Here is a 21,939-nt window from a genome sequence, read left to right as displayed (position 1 = left end):
CCTTTGTCTGTATTATGTATTTTTAACAATCATTCATACTTAATAAGCTTCATTTTGACAAATTCAGTTTTTTCTTCTCCCTGATGCTTGGCCATTGTTCTGTCAGCTCTTTGGTTGTTTTAACTGCGTACTTTTCTAATGCAGGACGAGTCTGTTTAGCAGAGAGGGAAGGCTCTGTGAATACAGCTTGTGTTCAGGTCTTCACCGTTATCGCCCTTATTCTGTTTGTATCTTAAACAACAATCCAAACTTTAAAAACAAAATTGAGTTTTCTTTACAGAAATGAATGACATGCTGAGAGATAAACCAACTGTATATTTTTTTAAAGTTGTTTTATACCATTTAAAATCAAAGACAGCCTCACAACCTCTCGTGAAGTTTTGGCGACCCCGAGTGGGGGTCAGGAACCAGTGCAATGAAGCATGAAGACACAGTAACTTCAGAATACAAACAGTTTATACTTTCACCATATTTTACCCCCTAAAAAGCAAAAAAAAAAATCTTCTGTTTTCCTCAGGGTTTGAACCTGTCCCAAGAAATGTCCCTGAATGTGATTTAATGTTACACATTTTAGTTTTATTATAGTGCGCTCAACTCCCAACATTGTTCTCCCATCTTACGGTCGCTGCTTTAAACGTCAAAGTCTGTGGATGTAAATGAATCCGGGAGTCTTTAAATGAAAAAATATAGTATCACTAAAAATGACACTGTATTTTTTTGCTCTAAATTACCTCCTTTCTCTAATGCACACAGAAACATCTAACAAATACTATCCTCAAATGGCACCACTCTAGAGGCACCCGGTTTGTGGTTATTGTTAGTGTATTTTCTTGTTTATCGGTGTTGTAGAAACAATTTATTCCAACTATGAATAAAGTACTCGATCTATCTTGTTGTTGCTGCAGAAAATAAACAGTAACAAGTCTGGTCAGATTAATAGTTTGTCACTCTGAAGGTCTGTTAGTCCCAGAAATTAATAGGGAATATATCTTAACTTTCTGACAGCACTAAAGCCTGAAAACTGATAAAGCCCTTATGTGTAGAAGTAAAAAATGCTAAGAGGTCGTATCAAAAAGGACAAAGTGGCAGATAGAAACGTTGGCACTAAAACCACCCTCCCATTGTAAATCACTGGTTGTAATTCAACAGTTGGTTATATTTTTTATTTTTGTATATCCAGCCAACCCAACTGATGAATTTAAAAGTCCTAGTTACGTGTTGGTGTATGTTTTACAGTGACGTTAAAGAGCAGTGAGGTCTCAGGGGAACACATCAGTGGGCAGCTGGAAGCCCTTGAAGGTGTAGAAGGAGATGTCTCCGTGGTCCACCACAGCAAAGACCACCGGGATGTCTCCGCTCTGGAAGGCCAGCATCTTCATGACACGCAGGTCCGGCACGGGGGCATCGAAACTGAGACATAACAGGGAGAGAATCAAATTACACATTATCCAAATCCAAGCCACAATCTGTAACAAGTAGAGAAGTAGTATGAAAATATGAACAGTAGTAAACAGCAAGAGACGAATATTTTTTTGATCCCGTTTTAATTGTGCCATGAATCACACATATGATGTTTGTCAATTTAAAAGATAATTTTGCAAGTCAAGAAAGTCGCAGATTGTCGTAGAACTAGTTGTTTCCAGGTTGCAGCTTCTCAAATGTGCTGCTTTTTTTCTGTTTTACATCATTGTGAATTTTATTTTTTGAAGCGTTGGTCAGACAAAACAAGCAATCTGAAAGACGTCACATTGCATTCTGGGAAGTTGTGATGAGCATTTCTGACATTTTACAGACCAAATGATTAATCAAAAATAAAAAAAAAAGATTGCCATTCATCTTCAACCACTGTGATATTTATTTAATTTGAGTCTGTTGTTTCCTGTAAGCCAATCTTGAGTAAACACACCCGCAGGCAGTTTGTGAGTAATTGCTTACCTGCACACACACATCCGGGAGTAAGGTTTCCCCGGGTGGCTCTTCTTGAAGTCAGCCACCGCATCCGGTTGGTAAATATTGAAACACATCCTCGACTCATCAGAGCCTCTTAACCTGAACGGACAAAGCACAAGGTTGTCCCCTGAATGACGCACTCTCCATCACAGTACAATACATCAACCTCACTGTGCAACGAGACAGGCGACAAACACCAGAGCAGCAGCATCTCGCTCTTTTGTCTCAGACTCTTTGTGTGTTTGTAAATCAAAGATCATACATTTCGATAACAGCAACACGAACTCAGTCTACATAAACTCTTTTTCTTTCACAGGCAACTCGGAGTTAGCGGATTTAGCGCTGTGATGCCATCGGCACAGGTTGCTGATGTAGGCTACTTTTTAATTTGACATAATGACAAATGCTGGTTCAGTCGGTTTGCATAAAATCTAAATGGTTTAAGCTCATACAGCGGACTGACAAAACCGGAAATCAACTGTAATAACAGTGTAATAACAGGAAATAGAAACAAGTGATACCTGGACGCTCCCTCGAGTAAATGTGTAGATTTAGTCACACTGATTTTATCCAGCAGCTCCCCTGGAATAAAAAACAAATATCACTGACTTGAATCCGACTCAATTTATCGATGTAGATTAAAATCCATAAACTATATATATAATCTCACCAGTGGGGATTAGATGTCTCGGGTCATGTAAAGGATTGACTTCCCTGTTCCACAGGTGAGCTGGTCGGCCTTTACCCCTCGCCTGCCGCCTTGCCAGGAGCTTACGATACTCCGTCCAATTTCTGCACCGCCGAACCTTGAAGCAACCCACAATGTGATAATGTGTCCCTTTTATACTTGAAAATAAAAACAAGATTGATTTCCCAGGTCATATTTCCAACAACACAACATATGCTACAAACCTCTCTGTCCTTGTTGACGTCCCTCCGGCGCTTCCGCTTGTCGTCTTCCCTGTTCTGCTCCTTTGAGGACATCTTCACCTCCCTCACGTTTATTCTCTGCCTCCAGGGAGCAACGTCACAGACTCCAGCAGCAAAAGCCCCTGGGAGCAGAGAGGGGTCTGGAGAGGCCAGGCAGCTGGAGAGGCGCTCCCTGGAGCCCAGGTCAGGGAAAGGGATGGAGCTGAAGTCCCAGCGTGAGGTACCAGAGGCGGGCTGGTGATCTGGTAGGTCCCCGGGAACATCCGTCATCCACCAGCTCCTGCCCTTCCCTTCCTCTGCTGAACCTGCAGTGGGAGTCTGGGTCCCTGAAGTCTCTGGAGACATCACCAGGTGTGACTCAGCAAGTTTTTTATCATCCTCACCTTCATGGCTGCATACATCCTCCTCCATTCTGTCAGTTGTGGATTCTTCTTGTGCTTCAGTGTGACTACAGCAAGAGCAAACATTGTGTGATGGATGGGTAAAAACTGTTTTTCTTTAGATATTCTTTTAATAGGACCCAAAGCAGCAAGAGAAAACCTGGTGGCGTTAGCAAACAGATTTAAACACACATCACTAACTTGGGAGTGATTTTAGACTGATTTAAACTGTAATTCTCATTTTGACAAGGTCATTAAAACATAATGTTTTCCTTCTAGAAATATTGCCTTTTCTTAACTCAGAAAGGTTCTGAAATGTTCATTCACTCGCCGTTTAGACTATTGTAATTCCCTTTTTACTGGATTACCTAAAACATGCCTGTCTTTACCTGGATGTTGTGGTGGGGGTGGGAGTAGGGCTGGCGCTGCGCTTCCTCTTCAGTTGTTTCCCCGCTCTGTCACGTGACTGCGGCAGGTTCAGCTGCCTCTCATAGGACGATGGCTCCGAACTGTAAGAAGCCAAACACACATATATATTATGCTGATGTCGAATCCTGGACATTCACAGCAAACAAAATACTGAGACACTAAAGATCCAGTTGGACAGGATTTCTCCACGCTACGTAATGAAGCGCATGTCTTAAAAAGAGGCTTTAAATGTGGGTATAGATAATGGACTGAGTCATTTCTGTCTGCACTAAAGTGGTAGACCAACCGACATATTATCCTATGTTTCAAAGCCCGACTTAATTTCTAATCCAGTCTGAATAGGGCGTTAAGATTACCTGGGATCAAACCTGTGCACCACATAGCCAAGCCTCTTCAAATGCCCGAACACCTTTGTGATGAAAAAGAGTCGTTAGACCAGTTGAGCAGTGCTGTCCTCCTTCAGAATATCTGTTAAGACGTTAACTTGTACCTGATATTGCTGGAGGCTCACTGTGCTCGAGGACAGAAACTTCTCGTACCCGTCCTGGATGGACAGCGGCAGGTCCCGGTAAAACACCTGCACGTTTCCCTGTCCACACAACCACTCACAGACGTCATCAATCGGTATATTACAGATCACAAGTACTATATAAATATTACTGAATAACACAGAAAACGATGTGTAAATCCACTCACACACTCCATCAGGTAGAGAGCCTCTTCAGGGAGGAGAACCTGCTTGCCGTTGGCAGAAAAGCCCATCGTCTGCCAAAACTTTCCCTATGTAAAAACAAAAACAAGTGTTTTAAGACCAGTGTCAGAAATGAAGGGGGGCATAGGGCAAAATGTCCCAAGAAATCTGGATTAATTGTTGGAGTAATTTTTCGTGCAAAAGTAGCACAAATTGCTGTTTTCAGCCTCAAATATGGAGATTTCATGCTTTCTTCTTTTTTTATATCATATTAAACTGAATATCTTTTGGTTTTGGACAAAACAAGATATTTAAAGACATCACCTTGGACTTTGACAAACTGGGATGGACAATTTTCTCTATTTTCTGACACCAAATGATTCCAGATAATGAAAATAATCATTAGTTGAAGCCTTAAAAACAGCAACTTTATGCACTAATAGTGCCCCCAAATTTTGTAAATTCACAATTATTATACTGTGTAAGACACAGTATAATAATTTAACTAATGATAGAGGAGGAAGTGCAGAAGAAATCAGCTCATCACAGGCTGTGTGTATTGTTTGTTTAGTGATACAGTACTCACAGCTGGAGACTGAAGCTCCACGATCTGCTCGCCTGGAATCCATGTGGCCTTCACAAGGTTTCCTCTACAATAAAATAAAAACAGGCAGTATATATATATATATATCTCATATCGGTGCAGCACAATCTCAATACATATACTTTACTTTATTGGCAAAGCATACTATAATAAAATACAAAAAAAGTTAAGAGTTTTTCTGGCCACCAGGGTGCAGAAAACAGACACACAGTCCTGATATATTATCGTCCTATAAAGTTTGCTTTTAGGGGGAGCTTTAGCTTTTAGCTCCTTCCTGACAAGCGAACAAGAATTGATTCCTTAGGTTTTCTAATTTCATATGATAATTCACTCTAGCTCTAAAATGTAACCTGCTACAGCCTCTGAAAGGTAGTAAAGTTGGTCGCAGGTCTCAGGGGGTTGACTTTGTCTGTCTGCTGTTTGATTGAGAGATTGTGTGCCCTGAAAGCAGTTGTCTGCTGCTGCTGGAAACAGGTTTGATGAGAGCGCCGAAACTGAACCAACCCGTTCCGAAATTCCAAATCTAGGAACTAAAAAAAGGCAAAAACAAGCTCTGTAGAGCCGCAGAGTTGATGATAATTCTCTATTCACTCTCATCTCATCACTACAAGCAACTCCTTTGACCTTACATGCACTCTTTTTACTGATAGTTAATATAAAAATACTGATTGATTATTAATTAAAGATGCCCTACTCTTCAGCATCTGCTTTGCATTTATTTTACTGGATTAAAAATCTGGCAGCAGAAGCCAGAATCTCAGATGGCAGAACATCCTTGAACGTATCACTAAGGATCGATTTGAAGAGAGAAGCGGATGGATCATACATCAATAATTATCATTGGGGATATGTGTGTGGATGGATGCTACGCCTGCTTACAGTTTCTCCACTCTCTCCTCTGATACGAGGCTCCAGTGCTCATTCAGACTCTGCTCAAGCCGCTGTCTTTGCTCGTCTGAGTCATTGGGGAAGAAGTCCTTCTGTCCTCTGACGGGGATCTTGTGACTCCTGGACCGGGCTGCAAACAGCTCAGAGGGACTGGAATTTAAAGAAAGAAAACAACGTTCAGCTTCAGACATCTGATGCTTTTATCACTAAAGGCAAGACATAGAAATATATAAACTCAAACGTCTGGATAAAAACATTAGAGTCGATGCAGAGGTGGTCATCCCATAGACTGTATATAAAATATAACGGATACCGGAGCTGCCTTCTTGAGATTTTACGTCATTTGGAGCCAGAATCAACGCAGTAGTGATCAGGGGGGCTGCTACATTAGCACAACGGTAGCTGTTAGGCTAGAAAGACACAACTAATCATAATATCTCTATAACTGCATTAATGATCAAATTGATCATCCCGATTCAACTGTTATCAGGCCATTAAATAGTTGTTATCGGTCATTATAGGCACCATAGATGTGGGTCATTAGGGGCCTACTAAACTTTAGGTTTAAGCAACAAAATAAGAAGCAAATATTTCTTTATTGAAGATGCAAAATATGTAATTATCTGTCATAAAAAAGACTAGAATAGCATTCACATGGTTTGTTGCATGCTCTACTGCCAGGACAACTCTGTGTTATATTACTTATGAAGTACAGCTGCATATAATTACAGTATTGTGTATTTCCAGTGTCATCATGAGGCATATGTTTGTGACTCACTGCCACGAAAACTCGCCCAGACATGTTATATTCATTTAAAAACAGTGGTGGAGTATTCAGAATATTTACTTGAGTAAAAGTACTAATACCACACTGTAAAATGTTGTTACAAGTATTGAAAAGTGCAAGTATGTAAGTATCATCAGGAAAATGTACTTAAAGTATCAAAAGCAAAAGTACTCCATGCAGAAAAAGGTCTGCTGTGAGTTTATCTAATATATTATTATTACTCATTATTGTTTAAGCAGGAGCAAATTTGATGTAGGGCTGCAACTATGATTATTTTAATTATGGATTAAATCTAATTTAAATAACCATTTAAATAACTTTAGTATATGTTTTAATTATGTTGAGGTTTGGACTGTTGGCTGGAGACAAAGAAACATTGTGAATGTGTCACTTTGGGCTTTAACTGACTAAATAATGTTAACATTAAAAATACAGGAAGTTAGCTACTTGTAACAACATTTTACAGTGTGGTATTAGTACTTTTACTGAAGTAAATAATCTGAATACTCCACCACTGTTTTAAATGAATATAACATGTCTGGGCGAGATCTCGTGGCAGTGGGTCAAAAACATATGACTCATGATTACACTGGAAATGCAGCTGTACTTCATAAGTTATATAACACCGAGTTGTCCTGGCAGTAGAGCATGCAACAAACCATGTAAATGCTATTATCTGTATTTATAATCTGGCAATTAACACATATTAGGATGAAATTGAATTATACATTGTATGCACATAATGCTGTATGCACTAACTCTACTTAAAAGCACATGTAATTCCCTTGATAGTCTTTTTATGGCAGATAATTACATATTTTGCATCTTCAATAAAAAGATATATTTGCTTCTTATTGAATGTTCTCTGCTTGTGTCCTTTTTAATAGATTAAACAATTCAAAGTCTGTGCTGCTCCTGGCAGTAGAGCATGCAACAAACCATGTGAATGCTATTTCTTGTATTTATAATCTGGCAATTAACACATATTAGGATGAGATTGGTTGTTATGGTTCCCATAAGAATGTAGAAGTGCAGCTGAAAACCACTAGTGGATTGATAGGAAATGAATTGGCAACTATTTTGATGGTTTTTTTTAGTGTTTTTTCATGCAGAAATGACAAACATTTCAGCTTCTCAAACGTTACTTTAAATAACTTTAATATATTGTTAGTGATGTTGAGGTTTGGACTGTTGGCTGCACAAAACAAACATTGTGAGGGTGTCACTTTGGGCTCTAACTGACTAAATGATGTTAACATTCAAAATACAGGAAGTTAGCTACTTGTAACAGTATGTTATAGTGTGGTATTAGTACTTTTACTGGAGTAAAGGAGCTGAATACTTCCTCCAGCACTGAGAATAACTATAATGATTCATAAAACACATGAAGGTAATGTTGTGTCCCACCATGTGACAGGACAACAGTCAAAGCAGGAAGTACATGACAAAAAAAAACACTGACCGAGAATATATATATGTAATGTATTGCCCCTCTGTTGATAGGTTTACTAGTATTTCCCATAAAAGACAACTACACACCTTAATATCTCACTGTAGAACTTCAGCTGGCTGTCCGTCTTGTTGTGGTCCGCCATGTTTCCGCTGCTGTTGGTTGCAGCCTGCAGCTCCACGCTGCTGCAGGTCTCCTCTGGGTCCTAACGCTCGTCAGGTTCAGTGATTGAGTGTAGGTATAAACATTAGCAGCAGGGGTCAGTAAATCACAAAGAGCTGTTTACATTTTTGACATTGTTTTCAGGAATAATTAGAATTCAACCACTATATACAGTGCCTTCAGAAAGTATTCAGACCCCTTCACTTTTTTCACATTTTGTTATGTTGCAGCCTTATGCTAAAATCAATAAGATTACTTTTTTCCCTCGTCAATCTACACGCAATACACCACAATGACAAAGTGGAAACAGAATTTTAGAAATTTTTGCAAATTTATTAAAAAGGAAAAACTGAAATATCACATTGACATAAGTATTCACAGTCTGCAGGACAGATAATAATGGACACAGTGCACTTTCATAGACTAAGCTACTGGAGTTACCCTGCACTATACTCACTTTTAACAGTCTCTTCTGCACTATATTCACTTTTTTAATAGTTGTGTATCACAGCTGTTACCCTGCACTATATTCAGTTTTAACAGTTTTCTTCATCTCCTTGTATTTTTATATCTGGTATATTTTTTTGTGCTTTGTACTTTGCACTACTAACTTTTTTACTGCCTTTTTACAAACATGTTTTGCATTATGGAACTGTGATGCTGGAAACTTGAATTTCCCTCGGGATCAATAAAGTTACTATCTATCTATCTATCTATCTATCTATCTATCTATCTATCTATCTATCTATCTATCTATCTATCTATCTATCTAGTACATGAAACAGGTAACCTGAAAAAAATGATATGCCTCTGTGTCCTCCGGTGTCCTCCGGTGTCCTCCGGTGTCCTCCGGTGCTCCTAACAGCATCTGCAAGATTTCACAGACCGGAGGAAAACAAGCAGCAAGAGCAGATCTGAAGCCTGCCGTCTATGAGAGCCGGCTGTCAATCACAAGCGAACGCCGACCAAACGGTCAAACTAGGCAGCACTGATCAAATATGAATCAATATTATGTTACGTTAATGCCTATTTCTCGCCTCAAATGTTTTCAGAATCATCTTGTAGTCTACGATTTAGCTGTAAAATGAGAAAGTTTGTGACGCGGCCGCCATTGTAAAATCTGTTGAAGGAACGCCAAGTACCGGTCACATGAGCGGAGCACAGCCAATGGGAATGCTCTCTCAATGAAATGACCTGTGATTGGTCAAAGTCTCCCGTCATGGGCTAGATTTTTAAAGCCTGAAAACAGAGCCATGAGGAGGTGCAGAAGTCTAGTTTTCTCTCAGAACACTTGAATTACAATATGCTGAAAGGTTATTATGGAATTTTTGCCCAATGATGCCAAAAATATACTGCCTTATGCAGGTTTAAATGTCCAAAATGCATCAACATTTTTTAGATGACTAGCAATAATGAGATACTTATTTGTGCTGGCTTGTTTTTGTATAAAGTGAATGAATATGAATTATTCTGACATAAATGCATGTGCTTCCCCAAACTTGTCTCCCATAAAAAATGTTTACATACAACTTATTTGTTTTACCAAATGCATTTTGTGGAATTTCAGCATAGATTTTTTGTTTGTTTGAGTGAAGGATTTTTTTTGTCACTTTTGACTTTGTTGTGATTGTTAATCATGCTCGAGGTGCTACAATCAAATATTGTATTGCAAGAGTTACAGGGTGAATAAATCAAATAAATATTTAAATATTGTTAGTGCTTCCCCACCTTGAGAAGCAGCTCTTGATCTGAGAAAGTACTTTATATACTTTAAATGTGTGTTCTCTGCACAGTGAGGATAATATGTAATTCATTTAAAGCCCACTTAAATAGAACCGATTTACTGAAGTAAGCCCGGCCTTTCTCCTCTACGAAGCACCGCTCTGCTTTTCTCCGAAAGTGTAAAATATTTTAATATCAGCAAACTCCGGAATCAGAGGAAATCCAGTTGCATCGGTGCTGCAGTTCATGGAAGAAAGCAGTAATATTTCTGATGTATTTTCTCTGTCAAAATTACAATCATGGCACCAAATGTCTCACTAAATAGTAGTATATGTTTCATGAATGTATGTATGTGGTTTTAGCCAAGATAAAGTTATAATTTTTTTGCCACCAATAAAAGGAAATTGTAGACCTTCCTCTTGTCCATAGCGCAATCAGGGATTGCTCCTATGATATGAAACAATGGTCTGGTGGTAAATCAGTGTTCAAAGTATGTCTGTATGAATCCCTTCTAAAAGGTTGCATGTGAACTCCCCTCTGGAGTTTGCTCTTCTCAACCTGGTTCAGCTGCTTGTTATGAGAAAACATCCAGAGAAGCCCCTTTCACAATACAGTACCTGGACTTTGTATACGTGTTTATTTGTCTTTAGTTCAGTCCATCTAAACAGCGATAGGATGTAATCTTGTCCAAACGGTCACATCCATCTCATCTCAAGCCATTACATAACATAATGATGACAGTATAAAAGCCCCCATACTCACATTGTCTGCAGCAGGACCTTCACAGCTGCACAGTATGTATACAGCTTCCTTGTATTTTTATATCTTTATATAACCTTTTCTACACATAAACTACTAACTGTGCATTTAACTTCAATTTTGCACGATGTGTGGAATGAGTTAAAGAGTAAATTGTCTCATTTTCTGCAGGTTTGCTCAGACAAAATGAAACTTTCAGCCGCCCTGATCCTCGTCTCTGTGGTGTTGGCCGGTAATAAACCTTTCCTTTGTGTCTTTATGTGCATATCTATGCATGTATAAAAGTATAATTTAATATATATATTTTTAAAATTAAGGGCATTGGTCTGCAAATCTAACTAGAAATGATTAGTTAATTAATCGGTGAGCGGATGGGCAGAAAATAACTAGTTTTTGTAGCTGATTAATTGTTTAAGTCATTTAAAAAAAAAAAAAAAAGGTTAAAAAATATCTCTTTTCAAGCTCCTGAAATGTGATTATATTCTGTTTTACTGTCTTCTATGATAGTAAACTGAATGTCTTTGGGTTTGGGACATTTGGTCGGACAAAACAAGATATTTTAAGACATCACTTTGAGGTCTGGAAACTTGTAATAGGCACTTCTTCTAGACAAAACTATTTTTTAATCAAGAAAATAATTGGTAGATAAATTGATAATGAAAGATGTTTTGCTTTCAACCCTAAAATTTGGCTTTAGGTGCCTTTAAACACCCCAACATCCCTGTCTATGACTTATTGTAATTTGTGTGCTACATTAAAGGTACAGTGTGCAGGATTTGGCAATATTTAGTGGTGTGGTCGCAGATTACAACCAACTGAGTACCCCTTCACTTACTCCTCCCTTTCCAAGCCTGTGGTAACGTGAGCCGCCGAGGGCAAAACTGTGGTAACGCCGTTTTCCTCGCTCAGAGTTCATCCTTACCATAATAACACTACTTTAGGAAATTAGACAAATTTCAGGTAATGTAAAAACATGACATACTACTGAAACATGGCGAACTCCGTGAAGAGGACCCACTCCCTATGTAGATATGAAGGGCTCATTCTAAGGTAACGAAAACACAAAGATGCTTAGTTTCAGGTGATTATACACTAATCAAAACATAGTTATGAATATTATATTACATTTCTGCTAAAAGATCCCCCGAAATGTTACATCCTGTTCCTTTAAATGTGTAGAATGCAATGAATGCAGTGCAGCACCCGAGACTCCCTTTAATAAATATGTCAAACAGACATGAATGTAAATAAAACACATTACCTGTAAATATAATGTAGACAGAGAAGGGAAATAAATCTGTTGATGCAATTAACATGCAAAATTAACAAAAATCTAATATATTCATAATGTATAAATATATAAATAGGGATGAAATAATAGTAAATTGGCTGAAATGGAAGTAAAGAGATACCTAAACTGTGGCAAGAAACAAATTCTGCTGCTGGTAGACGAGGTGCATTGGAGAAATCGTGCAATAAGGAGAATTTAGTAGCACATTGACAAGTGCAGACAATAAAGATATGTAGAAAAGTGAACTTTAATTGTGTTTGTTTCCCTCGAGGAATACAAAAACATAAGAAAAACATCCTAACAAGTCAAATAGTAGACTAAAAGTATACATATTATATCACTCATATATTATTTTGTACAGTAACTCCAAAGCCCAGCTCAAATATCTTGAGTCATCCAGATGTTTTTGTTGTCTCTGGTCTCTCAGGGGGGGTGACCATTAAGACCATGGTGTTCCCCTCTGAGACGCCGACCAGTTATGTGGAGATGGTCCCCCAGAAGCCCCTCAACATGAATGCCTTCACTCTGTGCATGCGCGTGGCCACGGAGCTCAGCGGAGAGCGTGAGGTCATCCTGTTTGCCTACCGGACCGCAGACTTTGACGAGCTGAATGTGTGGCGTGAGCTGGACGGCAGGTAGACACAACTCATTACTCATTACTGCTACAATACTACTACCACTACTACTACTAATAGTACTCATTCTACTCTCACTAACATCAATACCATTACTGCTACAATACTAGTATGACTGCTACAACTACTACTATTAACACTACTCCTTCTACTCTCACCAACAGTACTACGACTGCTACTATTACTACAAACACTACTACTTCTACTTTTACTAACAATACTACCACTACTACAACAAACAATACTCCTACTCTCACTAACAACCATTACTACAACAATACTTCTACAACTGCTACTAATACTACTAACTGTACTTCTTCTAATACCAATACTCTTATGACTACCACTACTGCCGCTAAAAATGCTTCTACTACCAACAATACTACTACTTCTACTACAAACAACTAACTATAACAAGTACTACTACCACTTACAATATTACTAACACTAATGCTACTACAAACAATAGGCTACTACTACCAACAATACTACTACTACCACTAATAACAATTCGACTAATACTATTAAAAACACTACTGCTATGAATGTGCTACAACAACTAACAATACTACTACAACACTACACTACACTTCAATTACTACTACTAACAATACTTCTACTATTACTGCTACTAACAATACTTCTGCTACTACAGCAAATACAAACAACACTATTACAGTTGCTGGTAATACTACTAAAAACAATAGACTACTTCTGCTAACAATAATACTACTACAACACTACACCACAAGTACTTCTACAAACACTATCACTACTACTACTAACAAGACTCATTCTGCTACTAACAATACGTCTGCTACTACAGTTACTACAAACAATACTACTACTACAACACTGTACTACAAGTACTTCTACAAACACGACCACAACTACAAGTACTACTAACCTTCTACTACTGATACTAACAATACTTCTGCTACCACAACTACTATAAGCAACACTACTAATACACATATGATACTACTACTACGAACAATAGGCTACAACAACTAACAATACTACTACTACAACACTATATTACACTACAAGTATTTCAACAGACACTACTACTACTAACATGACTCATTCTACTACTACTGATACTAACAATACTTTTGCTACTACAGCAACTACGAGCAACACTACTACAACAAGTGCTGATACTACTACTACGAATGCAGGTACTACTACTACGAATGCAGGTGTACTAATGTAATAAACTAATTTCTTACCTCTTATTAAGGTCACACTGTAATATTCTCCTCAGTCCAATAAAAAACATATGACAACACCTGTTGTGATGGAATATATTACATTATTATTACTCACTCAATATATATTTTATTTCCATGGGTCCATGGGTCCACCTTGAGAAGCAGCTCTTGATCTGAGAAAGCACTTTATATACTTTAAATTTGTGTTCTCTGCACAGTGAGGATAATATGTAATTCATTTAAAGCCCACTTAAATAGAACCGATTTACTGAAGTAAGCCCGGCCTTTCTCCTCTACGAAGCACCGCTCTGCTTTTCTCCGACAGTGTAAAATATTTTAATATCAGCAAACTCCGAAATCAGAGGAAATCCAGTTGCATCGGTGCTGCAGTTCATGGAAGAAAGCAGTAATATTTCTGATGTATTTTCTCTGTCAAAATTACAATCATGGCACCAAATGTCTCACTAAATAGTAGTATATGTTTCATGAATGTACAGTGCCTTCAGAAAGTATTCAGACCCCTTCACCTTTTTCACATTTTGTTATGTTGCAGCCTTATGCTAAAATTGATAAAATTACTTTTTTTCCCTCATCAATCTACACTCAATACACCACAATGACAAAGTGGAAACAGAATTTTAGAAATTTTTGTAAATTTATTAAAAAGGAAAAACTGAAATATCACATTGACATAAGTATTCAGACCCTTTGCTATGACGCTTGAAATTTAGCTCAGTAGCCTCCCATTTCCCTCGATCATCTTTGAGATGTTTCTCCACCTTGACTGGAGTCCACCTGTGGTAAATTCAATTGATTGGACATTATTTGGAAAGGCACACACCTGTCTGTATAAGGTCTCACAGCTGACGGTGCATATCAGAGCAAAAACCAAGCCATGAGGTCGAAGGACCTCAGACTGGGCCAAAGGTTCACCTTCCAACAGGACAATGACCCTAAGCACACAGCCAAGATAACACAGGAGTGGCTTAGGGACAACTCTGTGAATGTCCTAGAGTGGCCCAGCCAGAGCCATGACTTGAACCCAATCGAACATCTCTGGAGAGACCTGAAAATGTCTGTCCACCGATGGTCCCCATCCAACCTGACAGAGCTTGAGAGGATCTGCAGAGAAGAATGGCAGAAACTCCCCAAATCCAGGTGTGCAAAGCTCGTCGCGTCATACCCAAGAAGACTCAATGCTGTAATCGCTGCCAAAGGGGCTTCAACTCAGTACTGAGTAAAGGGTCTGAATACTTAAGTAAATGTGATATTTCAGTTTTTCCTTTTTAATAAATTTGCAAAAATTTCTAAAATTCTGTTTCCACTTTGTCATTGTGGTGTATTGAGTGTAGATTGATGAGGGAAAAAAGTAATTTTATCGATTTTAGCATAAGTCTGCAACATAACGAAATGTGAAAAAAGTGGAGGGGTCTGAATACTTTCTGAAGGCACTGTATGTATGTGGTTTGAGCCAAGATAAAGTTATCATTTTTTTGCCACCAATAAAAGGAAATTGTAGACCTTCCTCTTGTCCATAGCGCAATCAGGGATTGCTCCTATGATATGAAACAATGGTCTGGTGGTAAATCAGTGTTCAAAGTATGTCTGTATGAATCCCTTCTAAGAGGTTGCATGTTAACCAGTGAACTCCCCTCTGGAGTTTGCTGTCCTCAACCTGGTTCAGCTGCTTGTTATGAGAAAACATCCAGAGAAGCCCATTTCACAACACAGTACCTGGACTTTGTATACTTGTGTTTTATTTGTCTTAAGTTCAGTCCATCTGAACACCGATAGGATTGAATCTTGTCCAAACGGTCACATCCATCTCATCTCAAGCCATTACATAACATAATGATGACAGTATAAAAGTCCCCATACTCACATTGTCTGCAGCAGGACCTTCACAGCTGCACAGTATGTATACGGCTTCCTTGTATTTTTATATCTTTATATAACCTTTTCTACACATAAACTACTAACTGTGCATTTAACTTCAATTTTGCACGATGTGTGGAATGAGTTAAAGAGTAAATTGTCTCCTTTTCTGCAGGTTTGCTCAGACAAGATGAAACTTTCAGCCGCCCTGATCCTCGTCTCTGTGGTGTTGGCCGGTAATAAACCTTTCCTTTGTGTCTTTATGTGCATATCTATGCATGTATAAAAGTATAATTTAATATATATATTTTTTTAAATTAAGGGCATTGGTCTGCAAATCTAACTAGAAATGATTAGTTAATTAATCGGTGAGCGGATGGGCAGAAAATAACTAGTTTTTACAGCTGATTAATTGTGTAAGTCATTTTTAAAAAAAAAGAAAGGTTAAAAAATATCTCTTTTTCAAGCTCCTGAAATGTGATTATATTCTGTTTTACTGTCTTCTATGATAGTAAACTGAATGTCTTTGGGTTTGGGACATTTGGTCGGACAAAACAAGATATTTTAAGACATCACTTTGAGGTCTGGAAACTTGTAATAGGCACTTCTTCTAGACAAAACTATTTTTTAATCAAGAAAATAATTGGTAGATAAATTGATAATGAAAGATGTTTTGCCTTCAACCCTAAAATTTGGCTTTAGGTGCCTTTAAACACCCCAACATCCCTGTCTATGACTTATAGTAATTTGTGTGCAAGGTACAGTGTGCAGGATTTGGCGATAATTAGTGGTTTGGTCACAGATTACAACCAACTGAGTACCTCTCCACTTACTCCTCCCTTTCCAAGCCTGTGGTAACGTGAGCCGCCGAAGGCAAGACTCTGGTAACGCCGTTCACCTCGCTCAGAGGTCATCCTTACCATAATAACACTACTTTAGGAAATCAGACAAATTTCAGGTAGTGTAAAAACGTGACTTACTACTGAAACATGGCGAACTCCGTGAAGAGGACCCGCTCCCTATGTAGATATGAAGGGCTCATTCTAAGGTAACGAAAACACAAAGATGCTTAGTTTCAGGTGATTATACACTAATCAAAACATAGTTATGAATATTATATTACATTTCTGCTAAAAGATCCCCCGAAATGTTACATCCTGTTCCTTTAAATGTGTAGAATGCAATGAATGCAGTGCAGCACCCGAGACTCCCTTTAATAAATATGTCAAACAGACATGAATGTAAATAAAACACATTACCTGTAAATATAATGTAGACAGAGAAGGGAAATAAATCTGTTGATGCAATTAACATGCAAAATTAACAAAAATCTAATATATTCATAATGTATAAATATATAAATAGGGATGAAATAATAGTAAATTGGCTGAAATGGAAGTAAAGAGATATCTAAACTGTGGCAAGAAACAAATTCTGCTGCTGGTAGACGAGGTGCATTGGAGAAATCGTGCAATAAGGAGAATTTAGTAGCACATTGACAAGTGCAGACAATAAAGATATGTAGAAAAGTGAACTTTAATTGTGTTTGTTTCCCTCGAGGAATACAAAAACATAAGAAAAACATCCTAACAAGACAAATAGTAGACTAAAAGTATACATATTATATCACTCATATATTATTTTGTACAGTAACTCCAAAGCCCAGCTCAAATATCTTGAGTCATCCAGATGTTTTTGTTGTCTCTGGTCTCTCAGGGGGGGTGACCATTAAGACCATGGTGTTCCCCTCTGAGACGGCGACCAGTTATGTGGAGATGGTCCCCCAGAAGCCCCTCAACATGAATGCCTTCACTCTGTGCATGCGCGTGGCCACGGAGCTCAGCGGAGAGCGTGAGGTCATCCTGTTTGCCTACCGGACCGCAGACTTTGACGAGCTGAATGTGTGGCGTGAGCTGGACGGCAGGTAGACACAACTCATTACTCATTACTGCTACAATACTACTACCACTACTACTACTACTAATAGTACTCATTCTACTCTCACTAACATCAATACCATTACTGCTACAATACTAGTATGACTGCTACAACTACTACTATTAACACTACTCCTTCTACTCTCACCAACAGTACTACGACTGCTACTATTACTACAAACACTACTACTTCTACTTTTACTAACAATACTACCACTACTACAACAAACAATACTCCTACTCTCACTAACAACCATTACTACAACAATACTTCTACAACTGCTACTAATACTACTAACTGTACTTCTTCTAATACCAATACTCTTATGACTACCACTACTGCTGCTAAAAATGCTTCTACTACCAACAATACTACTACTTCTACTACAAACAACTAACTATAACAAGTACTACTACCACTTACAATATTACTAACACTAATGCTACTACAAACAATAGGCTACTACTACCAACAATACTAGTACTACCACAAATAACAATTCGACTAATACTATTAAAAACACTACTGCTATGAATGCGCTACAACAACTAACAATACTACTACAACACTACACTACACTTCAATTACTACTACTAACAATACTTCTACTATTACTGCTACTAACAATACTTCTGCTACTACAGCAAATACAAACAACACTATTAGTTGCTGGTAATACTACTAAAAACAATAGACTACTTCTGCTAACAATAATACTACTACAACACTACACCACAAGTACTTCTACAAACACTATCACTACTACTACTAACAAGACTCATTCTGCTACTAACAATACTTCTGCTACTACAGTTACTACAAACAATACTACTACTACAACACTGTACTACAAGTACTTCTACAAACACGACCACAACTACAAGTACTACTAACCTTCTACTACTGATACTAACAATACGTCTGCTACCACAACTACTATAAGCAACACTACTAATACACATGATACTACTACTACAACACTATATTACACTACAATTATTTCAACAGACACTACTACTACTAACATGACTCATTCTACTACTACTGATGCTAACAATACTTTTGCTACTACAGCAACTACGAGCAACACTACTACAACAAGTGCTGATACTACTACAAACAATAGGCTACTTCTGCTCACAATACTACAACTACTACTGCTACAACTACTACAAACAAATCTACTGCTACTGCTTTATTTCAGTAGTTAAGCTCAGTAAAATAAAATGTTTATAAAAACTGAAAAAAGAGATGTACACAACAACTGATACTCATAATAATACTGCTCCAATAATAATGACATGTATTATATTTAGAATCTTACATTATGACACAATCAAGGTCATTAAATTTACAATAAATAAGTGTTAAACTGATTTCACTGACACCTACCAGACTCCATATGTCCTCTGTTGCATTGTTAAACCCTGTGAACTCTAATGAATTATGATATATAATTTATATATATATTAATGTGTGTTTAGATTGGCCTTCTACCTGTCGGGAGGGGGTGTTATGTTCCAAGTCCCTCAGCTCGGCGCCCTGCAGACACACCTGTGTGTCACCTGGGAATCCAGTTCAGGTGCGGCCGCCCTCTTCATGGATGGGAGGAAAAGCTTGACCAAAATCTACAAGAAGGGTCACACGGTCCGCCCCGGAGGCAAGGTCATCATCGGACAGGACCCGGATGTTTACTTGGGTGATTTTGACGCCAAACAGAGTTTTGTTGGGGAGATCAATGATGTTAATCTGTGGGACTCTGTCCTCTCAGACAGCACGATCCAAGACATGTTCTCCGGGAAGAGAGTGCCAAGAGGAAACGTCTTCGACTGGGAAACCACAGAGTTTAAGATTAACGGGGAGGTGGAGGTTGTTAATATTGAGCTGTAATGCTCACAGGACATGCTGGAATAATAAAGGCAATGTCATCATGTCAACAACATAGAGCTCCATCCACATTACGCCTGTATGTCATTCAGTACATGAAGATGATGAAGTGTTGATCACACTTTTATTCTCCTCAGTCCAATAAAAAACATATGACAACACCTGTTGTGATGGAATATATTACATTATTATTACTCACTCAATATATATTTTATTTCCATGCGTCCATGTGTTGCACTTGATCATTTTTAGCTCAGATTTTGTATAAATTAGGTGACATTAATGATGTATACATTGCACTGATTTTCGACCTTTTTTATAGTATGACATCAGTAGATTTAACATTAGCCTTAAAAACTATATTGAAATCTATAAAAGACAAGACTGAACTACCAGGCAAAGTGCAACTGCCAGTCTCAATGAGTATGAACTAGTTTGTGCTACTTCAATTGACAATTTGTTTGTGAATATGCACTATACCATCTCTAAAAGAAATATTAAAGCAATAATGCTTAGATGCTTAATTAATGATACTTCAAAATAACTTATTTGTATTTGATCTGCAACCACTGATTTGGCTACCTGAAATGTGAAAACATAGAATCACAATTATTGCAAGTATATGTGTTGTTTTAGCACTCTTGTGGACTTTTAAGATATTTTTTTCACCAGAGGAGAAGTTATGAGTAAAAGTTGCATTCAGTCACAACCATAGACTGTATAAAATAACCCATAACTCCAAATATTTTGAGTATTTTTGTGGGAAAATAATAATAAAAAAACCCAATAATGATATACAGCTCTGGAAAAAATTAAGAGATCACTTCAAAATTATCAATTTCTCTGGTTTTACTATTTATTGGTATGTGTTTGAGTAAAATGTTTTTTTTTGTTATATTATATAAACTACTGACAACATTTCTCCCAAATTTCAAATAAAAATATTGTCATTTAGAGCATTTACGTATTTGCAGAAAATGACAACTGGTCAAAATAACAAAAAAGATGCAGTGTTTTCAGATCTCGAATAATGCAAAGAAAACCAGTTCATATTAATTTTTAAACAACACAATACTAATGGTTTAACTTAGGAAGAGTTCAGAAATCAATATTTGGTGGAATAACCTTGATTTACAATCACAGCTTTCATGCGTCTTGGCATGCTCTCCACCAGTCTTTCACATTGCTGTTGGGTGACTTTATGCCACTCCTGGCGCAAAAGTTCAAGCAGCTCGGCTTTGTTTTAGGGCTTGTGACCATCCAATCTTCCTCTTGATCACATTCCAGAGGTTTTCAATGGGATTCAGGTCTGGAGATTGGGCTGGCCATGACAGGATCCTGATCTGGTGGTCCTTCATCCACACCTTCACTGACCTGGCTGTGTGGTAATAAACTGTCTTACCTTCATCACAATGATCAAATGTTTTGCGGCTCCAGACAGAATATTTTGTTTTTCTTATTGCCTAAAATGGCTCTTTTGATAGTAAAGGTTGCTGACCCCTGGCTTTAGACGAAAAAGGTGTAGGATTAATTTCATTGATGACAGGCACGGACGGGGTTCGAACCCGCGATCTTCGGTTTACGAGACCGACGCCTTACCACTTGGCCACCGCGCCTGGCAGTGTAAACGGGCCACGACATAGTGTTTTAAAAGGTCTCTCAGATCAATTCAGACATGTTTAAGTAGCTTTAGTGTCTGTCTGTATGGCTCTATTCATTCGATCAGCTCGCCTGCAGGAAGCACTCCAAACTCCATTAAAAATATGCACTATTTTGACTTTCATAGCAGCAAACGGGCTAATCGCACTTTCACATTATGTTAAGACATTTTCCTAATCTTTCCAAAGCACTCTTCTTGAAATCGACACTCACACAATAAACCACAAACAATGATTAAAGGTCCCATATTATACTATATTATACTCATTTTCAGGTTCATACTTGTATTTTGTGTTTCAACTAGAACATGTTTACATGCTGTAATGTTGAAAAAAAACGTTATTTTCCTCATACTGTCAGCTTGAATATGCTTATATTTACCCTCTGTCTGAAACGCTCCGTTTTAGTGCATTTTGACGGAATTGCAATAGAATTGCATTGCTAGGCAACAGTTTGGGTACATGTGTACTTCCTGTCAGCTGATGACATTCACATCCACTGCAACCAGGAATAAACTGGGACACATTTAGAATGTTTACGTTTAAAACCGTGTAATGGTCTAAATATTGTATATTCGTGACATCACGAATGGTCAGAAATCCTGACAGCTTGTTTCAAATGCAGAGTTTCTGAATACAGGCTGTGTGTATTTCTCTGTGGATTGAGTGTTTCGATACTTTCACAGTAC

At 37.9% G+C, this 21,939-nt stretch overlaps 3 protein-coding genes and 1 non-coding gene across 4 annotated transcripts; 2 read left to right on the top strand and 2 right to left on the bottom strand.

Annotated features, from left to right (window-relative positions):
- Positions 1-1,146: 1,146 nt before the first annotated feature.
- tsen54 (TSEN54 tRNA splicing endonuclease subunit) lies at positions 1,147-8,351 on the bottom strand. The gene is made up of 12 exons (XM_074655797.1): positions 8,199-8,351; positions 5,864-6,022; positions 4,967-5,030; positions 4,386-4,469; positions 4,180-4,278; positions 4,046-4,098; positions 3,650-3,769; positions 2,863-3,328; positions 2,621-2,756; positions 2,472-2,532; positions 1,936-2,049; positions 1,147-1,410 (listed from the first exon to the last, which is right to left on the bottom strand). Exons 1-12 carry the CDS (start codon positions 8,252-8,254, stop codon positions 1,260-1,262), a joined length of 1,563 nt encoding a protein of 520 aa, XP_074511898.1. The 5' UTR covers positions 8,255-8,351; the 3' UTR covers positions 1,147-1,259.
- Positions 8,352-10,916: 2,565 nt separating this feature from the next.
- LOC141781536 (C-reactive protein-like) lies at positions 10,917-12,682 on the top strand. Its single transcript, XM_074657357.1, has 2 exons — positions 10,917-10,984; positions 12,471-12,682. The coding sequence occupies exons 1-2, from the start codon at positions 10,939-10,941 to the stop codon at positions 12,680-12,682; spliced, it is 258 nt and encodes an 85-aa protein (XP_074513458.1). The 5' UTR covers positions 10,917-10,938.
- Positions 12,683-15,728: 3,046 nt separating this feature from the next.
- LOC141780529 (C-reactive protein-like) lies at positions 15,729-19,744 on the top strand. The gene is made up of 4 exons (XM_074655796.1): positions 15,729-15,806; positions 15,943-16,003; positions 17,484-17,691; positions 19,190-19,744. The coding sequence occupies exons 2-4, from the start codon at positions 15,958-15,960 to the stop codon at positions 19,593-19,595; spliced, it is 660 nt and encodes a 219-aa protein (XP_074511897.1). The 5' UTR covers positions 15,729-15,806; positions 15,943-15,957; the 3' UTR covers positions 19,596-19,744.
- Positions 19,745-21,136: 1,392 nt separating this feature from the next.
- On the bottom strand, positions 21,137-21,208 carry trnat-cgu (transfer RNA threonine (anticodon CGU)). The gene has a single exon. It is a non-coding gene; the product is annotated as a tRNA-Thr (tRNA).
- Positions 21,209-21,939: the final 731 nt, after the last annotated feature.

Source organism: Sebastes fasciatus, chromosome 13, assembly GCF_043250625.1.
Source record: "Sebastes fasciatus isolate fSebFas1 chromosome 13, fSebFas1.pri, whole genome shotgun sequence".
Lineage (NCBI taxonomy): Eukaryota > Metazoa > Chordata > Actinopteri > Perciformes > Sebastidae > Sebastes > Sebastes fasciatus.
Note: the sequence above shows the minus strand (reverse complement) of the source record. Positions and strands in the feature narration are given on the sequence as shown.

Bases quoted from the DNA above. Each gene is read 5' to 3' on its own strand.
- tsen54 (XM_074655797.1), bottom strand. From the start codon at position 8,254: ATGGCGGACCACAACAAGACGGACAGCCAGCTGAAGTTCTACAGTGAG. The intron at 3,770-4,045 runs GTAATCTTAACG...GGCTTCTTACAG, and splicing joins GTGCACAGGTTTGATCCCAG to TTCGGAGCCATCGTCCTATG. The intron at 2,050-2,471 runs GTATCACTTGTT...TTGTCCGTTCAG, and splicing joins TTACTCGAGGGAGCGTCCAG to GTTAAGAGGCTCTGATGAGT.
- LOC141781536 (XM_074657357.1), top strand. From the start codon at position 10,939: ATGAAACTTTCAGCCGCCCTGATCCTCGTCTCTGTGGTGTTGGCCG. The intron at 10,985-12,470 runs GTAATAAACCTT...CTGGTCTCTCAG, and splicing joins CGTCTCTGTGGTGTTGGCCG to GGGGGGTGACCATTAAGACC.
- LOC141780529 (XM_074655796.1), top strand. From the start codon at position 15,958: ATGAAACTTTCAGCCGCCCTGATCCTCGTCTCTGTGGTGTTGGCCG. The intron at 16,004-17,483 runs GTAATAAACCTT...CTGGTCTCTCAG, and splicing joins CGTCTCTGTGGTGTTGGCCG to GGGGGGTGACCATTAAGACC. The intron at 17,692-19,189 runs GTAGACACAACT...ATGTGTGTTTAG, and splicing joins TGGCGTGAGCTGGACGGCAG to ATTGGCCTTCTACCTGTCGG.